The 11,418-nt window shown below is 33.5% G+C and overlaps 1 protein-coding gene across 1 annotated transcript; it reads right to left on the minus strand.

Annotated features, from left to right (window-relative positions):
- Positions 1-1,460: 1,460 nt before the first annotated feature.
- On the minus strand, positions 1,461-4,773 carry LOC129876417 (jasmonate-induced oxygenase 3-like). The gene is made up of 3 exons (XM_055951857.1): positions 3,924-4,773; positions 2,304-2,637; positions 1,461-1,919 (listed from the first exon to the last, which is right to left on the minus strand). The coding sequence occupies exons 1-3, from the start codon at positions 4,433-4,435 to the stop codon at positions 1,671-1,673; spliced, it is 1,095 nt and encodes a 364-aa protein (XP_055807832.1). The 5' UTR covers positions 4,436-4,773; the 3' UTR covers positions 1,461-1,670.
- Between the last annotated feature and the right edge of the window lie 6,645 nt (positions 4,774-11,418).

Raw genomic sequence — 11,418 nt, forward strand, 5'->3', positions numbered from 1 at the left:
TTAGTTTGACTTGCCTATACAAACTAATACTTCAACTCAAACTCGAAGAAGTTGATATATGTCCTAGTGAGCACTGTCCCTACATGTCTCTTCAACATTGTAATATATTTTCTTACTTGGAAAAAATGGAAAATCTTATCCCAAGTGATAATGATCACGTGGTTTAACTAGAATTTATTATTATATATGTTGAGTTGAGTATACTAAACGCATAGTTACAATGTATCATGCGATGAGAGAGATTGACCACAAAAAAGAAAAGAAAGGAAAAGAAAATGATGTACTCTTCTGTCCTAACATATATGACAAATTTAACTTTTTTTGAGATTTAAAATTATGTAAATTTTGATTAATATTTTATAAAATATAATTTTTATTAAATTAATGTGAAAAATGGCAATTTATAATATTTATTGTATATTTTTTGATTTGTTAAATTTTGTTGAAAAGTTTCACATCAAATAAACAAAGCATAGGTGGTCTCCTTAATTATATGGATTACAAGAAAACATTGAATTAGCTACAAATTTATTGGCAATCCCTAGCTAATCCGTCTTTAAAAGGCTTCTAGCTAATTGAACTTTCTTATTATCTGGAGCTAATTCGTAACTAAATGAGATTAGCGTGAGATATGAACTGTTTACCTACGAAATTTTATCTGTTGTTAATTGCTTGTTTTTTAATAGTTCCCTCGTGAACTAACTTTTGAGGTTGAGTTAGAGAGCATGACACAAATCACAATTCATATATTTGTAAAATAAATATGAATATAAAAAATATCATTTTTTAGATAACTTTTAAAAAGAAAAGATTTATCACATAAATTGAAACGGAGACCATGTTTTGAGAGGCAAAGTGCAAATTGTTGGGTTTTAAAGGTATGAATAGGAAATGAAAGGTTGTGACCTTTACGAAGGGCTGTGACCCTTCCGAAAGGTTGTAACTTTTTGAAATGTTGTGACTTTTCCAAAAGGTTGTGACCGTTCCAAAAGGTTGTAACTTTTCGAAAGGTTGTGACTTTTTCAACAAAAGTTGTGACTTTTTTTGAAGAGTTGTGACTTTTCTGAAAGATTGTGACTTTTGTGAAAGGTTGTGACTTTTCCGATAAGCCACAATAAACACCTGTTCACACTACCCTTTGTTGTCTATAAATAGAGGATTTTCCTCTCATTTTTAAACATCAAATTTCTCCTTCTTCTGCATATATATTTTCTTTCAAACAAAGTTGAGTCTTTGTGTGATTTTGTTGTTGATTTTTGAGTTCGCTGAAATTATTGAAGTTTGAGGTACCGCTACTTCTTTAATAGTTTATCCATTTTATCTTGGGAGGAAATAATCCATAACCTCGGGTACAGTGAGGGGATTAAATTCCTTAAGGACACATAGTGAATTCTGTGGACTCGGATACTATTTTTTATTTTCATCATTATTGTTTCTGGTTTGCTAACCTTAATACAGGAGAGTAACACAAATATATGTATTTAAGTTCCCTTATATAAAGAAGCTGAAATTAGCAAAAGCACGATAGACATGACATGACATGGAAATATCAAATTAAAATTATGCAGTAGTTAAGAAACGGGGCATGGACATCCTAGATATAAATAAGGTAATTTAATTATCTTAGCGATTGGACTGGTTTCAATTTTATCAGATGTCTCCAAAGGAAATTATCTTGGCGATTTTAGTGATTCAACTTGAGATTTTCCACGAGCACCCTCTGTTCTGATGAAAGCTCTGTACTCATTGAACGTCATAGGCAAATATAACGCCACCCGATCCTTCGTCGCAAGTTCATCTGCAGGTTTAATGAGGATGTCACCTCCTGGATTGTAGAAGAATGCCAAAGAAATACGTTCTTTCGCAGAATTAACTATTACACGATGTTCTATGCTCTTGTATATTGCATTGCTTAATATCTGCAAAATGTACAACATTAAATTAGATAACGACAATATTCAACAAGTGATAAAAAAAATATTAAGATATGGCAAAAACTAAGATGAGGAAATTAGATTTGTAATGGTACAAGGTCGTGCCTAATTAGAGCATCACTATACTTTGTATACTAATGAATTTGTCTGCATAATACTCAACAATCACTTCCTCGAATTATTTGAAGAGTAATTATGTGTCATTACATTAAGCAACCACGTATATATTTATGACCGATCATCACTCTACTATCTCCATATTCACATCGCCAACCAGTGTTTCCACACCCAACATTATCATTATAGGGTGCGTACACTAGAAAATGACAAAGTAATATTTTTTTTTCTACCTAGCTTATATATATTTACCTGAATTTGATCTCCCATGTTGACGATGAAGGCATTAGGAACTGGCTTAACAGTTATCCAATCATCACCACGACGGACTTGGAGGCCAGAGACGTCGGTGTCGGGGAGGAGAAGGGTCATGCCACCAGGATCAGAGTGGGGAGAGAGTCCGAGTGTTAGGTCCGGCTGAGGACATTTTGGGTAAAAATTAACCCTTAAGCATGCACCTCTTTCACTGTCTCCTCCAAACTTTGTGTGTAGATAATCTTCATTTAATCCAAGATTTATCGATAAGATCTTCATTAATCTTTCACATAGTTTCATTACTTCTTGTCCATATTCAGCAATGATTTTCCTGAGATGTCATAAAAATAAAAAAAGATAAAAGGAAGTTAGAACTATATTTGATCCACACACACTAGAAAAATGTATGGTAGGAAATAAATTCTCATTAAAATAGCGGAGAATTTCCTAATTCAAAAATAATATTTTTTCTTTTTCACCGATTCAATTAAAATATCCGTGAAAATAACACTCAGTGTCTTTTAGTAGAGAAATAATATTTTTTTAGTAGTGGAAAGTGTAAGATCTTTAATATCTATATTAGTGTAGTAAATTAAAGTGTAATTTACATAAATCTCTAATTACATTATTTTCCTACTATTTTTCAAATTACAAAAAATCCTTAAAATTTATAAATTTCGGATATATCACAGGAAATCTGGATACATCAGCAAACATCCAAATACATAGAGAAGGAATGAATCAAAGAAGGGAGGGATGCAAGAGAGGGATAAGGATGTATCAGCGAGAGGGGAGTGTTGTATCCAAGAGGGGATTTTTATTTTTTTTTTAAATGATAGAAAATTTTAGAGATTATGATAAAATAAAATGTGTATTTAAGTATTTTTTAAAAATCTATGTACATTAGCGCGTTTATCACGGAAGAATTGTGCTACTGGAAAACGTGAGGAAGGAGAACTAAAATTTAGAATTAACAAACTATACCCAAGGACCATATAACAACAGTGAGATGACCACATTAAACATATAATTTGATGAAGTTGAAATGTCGACCTGATATGTCGACTAAAAATTATTGCTAATCATATTGATGTGTCCTTTAAGTATTTCAGTGAATGATTTTCTTCATTTGCATAAATATAACTCTCTCAATTTTAATTAATGCAGCGTAATTAGACTAAACACGAAATTAAAAAAAATAAATAAAAAACTTTTGAAATTTATGATATTAAACACGTCATAAGAGTTGTAGAGCTATAAAAGCATTTCATTAAGGAAAAAAAAATGAAAATTTTAAAATTTATAACTATTTTTATTTCAAATATAGAAATGAAACATGTCATTTTAGAAAATAGTACTTATATATTACATAAAATGGATGGAGCGGTATATCACTAATTAAATAAATAAAAGTGTGTTATTTCTAACGGTTAAGATGATCACACACTTCAATATGGTATCTGGCACAGGTAGTGCGTCCGAGTCTCACCACTGCCCATTTATATATATATAAAAAAAATCACACTATAACAATTATAACAATTTAAGCTTTTATATGATCGAAATGACTGACACATAGTTCAACAAGTTAAAATTGAAAAAAATATGAAAGTTCACCTGCATGAAATAGGAAGACTAGGCCATTTATTTTCGTCCTTGAGTTTCTGAGGAAGGTAATGAAGGAAGAAATAATCACACCAATCCAATTTAGCACCTTTCACCACTCCAAGCCTGCTTCCATAACCCTCATAAGTAATCGGCGAATTCGCCAACTTCTGCTTCTCCTCCAGCGGGAGATGAAAGAACTCCCGCCAAACTCCACGTGCGTTAGCCATAAGTTGATGGCTAACGCCGTGATTCACCACCTGGAAGAAACCCCATTCGCGACAAGCCCGGGAAATGAGCTCCATAGTTTCACGTCGAACGGATTCATCGGATGACTTGATGTTTTCAAGGTCAATTAACGGAATATTATTAACATGAGACGTTGTCTCCATGAAACATGGCCTGTCCGACGGAAATTTCACGAAGCGTTCCGGAATTTCCTTAATGCCACTTTCGGACAGTTCCTGAACACGGATAATTGGCTCTGGCCAGCTTTCTAACCGATTCATCATTAAGTTGTACATGTACTGATAGAATCGTTTGTTCAGTACTGTTAACTATTATATAGTAGGAGTTTTGTCGGTTGTGGACAAGGTGGATGAGGACGATAATGATTAAAAGAAGCAAAATTGACGTGAACTACTTGACAAACGTGAATTTCATGGGATTTTGTGGTTTAGTGCTATATTCAGTTGTAACGTATTTGTACTGCTACTACACGAGGAATCTCCTGTAGGTTAGGTTGTCCTTTTATTAGTCGGAATGAAAGATGAGATGTGTGGGTCTAAAGACTAGACGAATATTTCATAAAAGTAATTTTTTTTAAAACTATAGGTTAGGGACAAGGTGTTTGGCAATGTAGGAGAAGAGTATGCAATACAAAACTTGTGACGAATTATCAAGAGGGTGTAAGACTATACATATATATTTTATATTGCATTGTGTGGAGAGTAAAGTGCCACTGCTAAAGAACAAACACAAGGAAGAATAAAATATACATTAAAGATTGTGACTTATAAGGAGTTGAATTATGATGTTAAATATATTAGTATGTGAATACGAAAATAAGATTTAAATTACGGCTGCGTAATGGTCTTTACTTCTTCTTCTTCTTTCTTATTCTGTCACTCACACACACGTGCTTGTTTCGATAGCCATTTGTGGGCGCAGGCATTAACATGATTAGGTAAATTATCAGGGTGTGTTTGGTATGAAGTTCTCAATTTTCTTATATTTGATTAACTTAAATATTTTGAAAAATGAATTTGGGATCCCACTCTGACTCTTGATCACCCTGATCCGTATTCTACTCCCAGCCCAAACTCTCGATCCCAACTTTCGACCTGGGAACCCTAAGGACTTGACCCTAACCCCAACTTCGAAACTGACCTCGACTCAAGACCCGACTATCGACCCTATCGAGAGCCCAACTCCCGACCCTGAGCTTAAGTCGGGATTCGACTCCCACTCGAGATCGGATTCTTGACCCTAATTTGAGACACGACTCCTACCCTGATCCCTATCCATGACCAAATTCGATCGGGACCCAACTTCCACCACGACCCTGAACTTGGGACTGATTTCAAATCCTGATTCGATACCCAATTCTCGACTCCAACCCCGATTTGGAACTCGGCTCCTTACCCAAATTCAAACCTGACCCTGATCCAGCACCAACTCCCGACCCCTACTAGGGACCCGACTCTGGACTGACTTCTTACCTTGACTCAAGTACATGGTCAGTGTTAGGTCCCGAGTCAACATTGGATCTAGGTCATAGGTCGATTGTCGGGTCCTAGATTAGGATTAGGTCAGGGTTGTATTGGGAGTTAGGTCCTGAGTTGTGGTCCTGAAGCCAACTTTGGTTGGTTAATCCGATCCGTTCATCGATGGTCGGCAAGTATGATGCCATCTCTACTACAGAACCGGACGTGAGAGTTTCGGCTCTTATACATGCTGCTACTATGGTAGCGGCGGGAATTTTTCTTATAGCTCGGCTTCTTCCTGTTGTATCTATTTTCTTTGGATTAGATTTGTAGTTCCACTCCAACACAAGCCCTTTTTTGACTATTTTTTATTTCAATTTTTTTCGCCCTTGCCCTTTCTTCGATTTTTAAGATTTCTTCCCTTGAAAATTCTCCCCTTCCTTGACCTTCCGGCACTGGGCAGGCGTCAGCGCCCATACATGATCTTACGACTTTGCGGAGACCTGTGTTTTTGGTAAACAGTCGCCCGGGCCTGGTCACTGCGACCCCCTTTGTGAGGAGGCACCCCTTCTCCCGAAGTTACGGGGCTATTTTTCCGAGTTCCTTAGAGAGAGTTGTCTCGCGCCCCTAGGTATTCTCTACCTACCCACCCAATGGAAGCCCCCCTATCAAGCAAGAAGGAAGCGGCTCTTCCCACGGCGGAATCCTATCTCAAGTTGGTGTTTAGGTCAGGTCGGGGTCAAGATAGGGGTTGGGGTCTATGTTAAAAGGGTGGGAGTACCGGTCTAGTATCATCATTTGCCCAGATTATAGAAAAATGTTCTTTATACAAACACACCCTTAATCTGAAATATTATAACCTACTTTTATTGATATTAAAAAATAGAAAGACAGAAGAGGGTTGCAGAATTTCTGCATATAAAAAGAACAAGTTTTGTTTCCATCCAATTTTCGGCCCAATTATGAGAGAAATTAAAATTGCAATTGTAAGCCTCGTTCACATTGTTACCAAGAACGACGAGTAACAACAATATTTTCTTTTTCTATATCGACGCCACGATTTTATCTTATATGTCAATTTTGTTTAGAAGTTTTAATCATATATAAAATAGATTCTCAAGACTATAAAGTTATTTAACGTGCCATCTTTAATATATCTTCAAAATATTTACTACTACTTTATGGTAATAAGTGATGAATTAAATGACATAGGTTGAGGCACTTCTTCGATGGTTCTGTATGCACAGCCTAGTGGTCCATTCTGAATTTATGTATATTTCAAATCGGTGAGAGGAAGTGTGGAATAAGGATTGATTTCATTATATCCATTGTAGCCCACCTCATCTACTAGGAGGAGGCGCGGAGCCACATATACTTGGGAGGTGTCGACTATTGATACTTCTTAATTTCTACGCGATTTTATATTTTTATATTGACACTTCTTAGTCAAAATTCTGGCTCCGCTAAGTCACATATCTAAGTCCATATGCTAATATTTTTTGAACCATAGATTACTTGATCGGTACGAATGTCAAATAGGTGAGTTTGAGTAATAGTATGATGGATTAAATATGTTAGAATCGTTTATAAATGGGTTACCTCTTCAAATTTTTCCTAGGGCGTCCATAGATGAGCTAGTCAATTTGAACAAATTTGAATTCGGGAGCTATTTCTTATATGTTTCGTAATAGTTGTGTATTGTTTTATAATCTATCGTCTTGTATTATATTGTGTATTGTATCATATTATTTTAATAAATTCAATGTTTAAATATATTATATATCATTTTCCCTTGTTATATAATGTCACAATTAATAATTTGAAAGATAAACCTTCAAGAAAAGTAGAGACTTAAAGTACAAAGTAAAACTACTATAAAAAGACAGAGAAAATGATAAAATAAAATTATTAAATAATACGTAGTGAAAAAATGTTATAAAGAAAAGGTATTGATACGCTAACACTAAATCGATCGTTACATAAAATGAAACTTTTTATTATTAATAACCTAACAAAAAATTTAACGACATGATATAATAAAATTTAAATAACAATCAAAATAAATATTATATTTAAATTAACAACATAATACAATACAAAATATGTAACAACTATCCAATATCCAAACAAGCTGTAAAATTTTACTAATACTCATAATTTAACTTAAATAGAAAAAGAAGAGAAAATGTGCCGCAAAATAGAGTTCACATGATAATACATCGTATCAAGGCAGAAACTTTTAGAGTCAGAAAATCAGAAACAATTACGCATAAATTATCGTCGATGTCTTCTTGTCCTATAAACAATGTTTGGCCGACATACCTATGAATATTCCTGCCTAATATGTTTATATATATATATATATGCACGTGATCTATTATTTCTACTCTTCTTTTTTTTTTTTGCGTGGCTTGATTCGAAAAATTATGAGTCAAACTAATTAATATTTCATAAATTTAAATATAATATTTTTTAATAAAATCAATTTAAAGACATAGCTCTCGAATTCAAATTTGTTCAAACATATAATCGTTGTAGACGTGTTGTCATGCTTTTAGATCTTCATAACTATATATACCTACTACCTACTCATAAATAGATAAAGCTTCAATGGTGCATGAAACATGACAACAAGAGTTCACCTATATAATCTTGAGCCGTAAAAATAAAGATCGATGCATCTTTACTATTATTATATTATTAGAAAAGGATAGAGACATTGCTTATACTTAATTCTCACTTTTATATTGTGGGAAATGAACTTACAGAAGAACAAAATATTGGAAAATAAAATAGATAAGGTGATAAAGAGATGGAAGTTTGAAAAAACACGAAAATCAAAAAAAGGGATGATGAAAATGTGAAGAGGAAGAAGAAAAAAAAGAGATGATAAAGATTGGGGCAACTAAAAATATGATTGTGTACTTATCTTGTCAAGCCTTCTAGAGAATTAGCTAAAGTTTATGTGTCTAATTAATCAATAGGATATACATTAGTTTTGAACAACTCCAAGATGATTATGCATTGCACCTTTTTTTTTTTTACCTTATCACTACGTATTGTTCTGTGTTAGTGGAACGACCACTTATTTTAACAGTATTACTTTCTTTGCTAAAAAAAAAAATCGACTCTTGAGAATCGTTGTTAGTCAGAAAAATATTTAGATATTATAATCAAAATTTTTACACAAGCTCGGTTGCTTTTTATTTTTACAATTTTTAGCATGATAAAAGTTGTTTAGTCATTGATATAAGATATCAGTGTAATGTAGTAAATATGTGCATTGATTGTAAAACAAAGTTAAGGGAACTAAAGAAATTAAAAATAAATATTTATAAATTATATTTTTCATTGATGATGTTAGGACATCATAAACAGTGAGATTACCTTGCGTTTATGTAGTAATATAGTTTATCACTTGGAGAGTTTGTATTCAGCAACACTTTGTGTAGCATCTTGTATATATTTACGAAGAACTCCTTTGTGAAATATAATTGAGATTCATCATATGCATAAAAATCTCTACATGGTATTAGAACCCTACTTAATGACCTGATTGGTCATTTTTAGAAATTTGCGGGAAATTATCGTTTTATCGCTCCTGATATTGACTCCGAGTCATTTTTGACTGGTTTGTCAAAATTGTTTCAAATTTTGAGTAAAAAGTGGTGAAGTATGAGAATTTTAATTAGAGTTTGAAAGACTTAAGACGTTAAAAGGTGGTTTTCGGTTCTTTTGAAGTTTCGAGCCTCGAATGGAATTTCTTCGATTCTATTAGCTTCAAAATGCAAAATTTGGTCTAGGAGAGTTGTCGGTTTAAGATTTGGAGTTGTTTCAAGGATTTGAGGTCCTAAGTTGGAAATTTATTGAGATTTTAGCCTTTGGATGGACTTTGGCCAACATTCGAGGTTCGAATGTTCGGATCGAATTTTCGATAGTTTCGTTGGATTTAGGGGATGATTTTAGGCCTAGAGGAGGTGTTGGTTGAATTTTTCGAAGCCCCGAGCTTGATTTGGTATTTTTGATCCTTAAGTTAGTTTAGTTGCGACTTTCACGAGTTTCAAATCAAGGAGACCTCGAATCTGTGTTCCGACAATTCCATTGATTCCAGAACATCGAATTAAGTAGGGTAGCATGTGTGGTTTGTGTGTACGGAGTTTGACCAAATGTCGAGGATCCATTCGGAGTATGCTTGAACTTGTGGAGTTATTGTGTGCTGGTGCCTCTGATCTCTCTTTCGCGACCTTCGCTTTAGCGAAGGACCCATAGAGAAAGCGAGAGGTTCAATCTTGTAGGGGATCGCAAAAGCAATCAGGTGATCGCTTAAGTGGGTGTCGCGAAAGCGACCTTGAGCCTGCTTTTGCAATACCTGAGGGGGCTTTTCTTCCAAAATTCGGGGTCTAACCACATTTGGAGCTCTTCGTTCTTTATCTGCAGTTAAACAATTGATGTTATCAAAATTTTTCACCTTCTCCCATTTAAGGAATTTTGTGAAGCAAAGAATATTCAACCGATAGGAGTATACGCTTTTGGTTCCTGGTCAATGTTAGTGATTGAACACTATTGTATTGTAGAGTATCGATTGAAACTTATTTCTAAATATAAAAAGATTCTAGAAAATACATACATGATTTTATGCATAGAATATTCTTGATTGTAGTAGTTATCATTTTCCCTTCTCGATTCTCATAAAGAGATCAACCAGAACATGAATTGAAGAAAAACTAAAGCTCAATCTCAATTGGCTAGAGTCTCGTACTAATAATGTATTGTAAAATATGAGCAATATAGAACAAGCAAATTTATAGACAAGAGATGTGGAGAGTAGAAGTAGATATCATCTTATTCAAATGTATTCAAATGCCTATTACAATGGTGAATGATAACACTATTTATAGGTTGAGAAATTACTCCAAAGTCACCATGTTAAATGCCCAAATTAATGGATACATTCTTATTTAAAATGGTTCATAAAACCTTGGGGATATATATACATGAATATAATCATGTATTGAGTAAATGTACAATCCAATAGTTCAATAAATTTATAGCCGATATATATTATTCAAAAGATTCAGGCAAAAAACGATTGTTTAGTGGGTGTAGTTAAAATTTATTGGAAATACATGAAGGGGACTAGATAACATTATTTAAGGAGGATTGAAGGTGATTTGAATGGGTCCAGTGTCAAAATTCGTAGCTGAAATCGAATCGAAAAAACGTCATTGTGGTACATATATATCACATACATATACGTGTGGATACATATGTGGATTCACAAATATACATGCGGGGTATACGCATATATACACCTATTCTGCTACCAAACTCATTCCTTAATTGAAATCTGAATGTAATTCCAACTGAACTCCCTCAAATATGTTCTAAATTAGTTGAAATTTGAAACAAAATCTCTAATCAAAAGCTAAAACCAAGCCGCAGTAAACGGAAAATAATGATCCCATGTAATTCAGTTGAATATATTTGACCTTTAATTAATGGGCTTTTAACACAATTTGCTGCTTAAACATAATTATAATCGCTTAGTAAATATACAAACAATATACACTAATTATGTATATTATATACTAAATATATATTTGCTAGTTATTATTTTGATGAACGATTACATAGTATAAAAAAATCCTTTAATTTATTCAACTCATGTGGTTTTGACTCTTTATTTGGTGTAGATTACTTTCATTTTTCTTTAATTAATTTAAATCAATTGTTTTCATGAATAATATCTATGACAATGATATAGACATCTTCCAACAAGTAAATAAACAAGAGATGATGTG

This window comes from Solanum dulcamara, chromosome 12, assembly GCF_947179165.1.
Source record: "Solanum dulcamara chromosome 12, daSolDulc1.2, whole genome shotgun sequence".
NCBI lineage: Eukaryota > Viridiplantae > Streptophyta > Magnoliopsida > Solanales > Solanaceae > Solanum > Solanum dulcamara.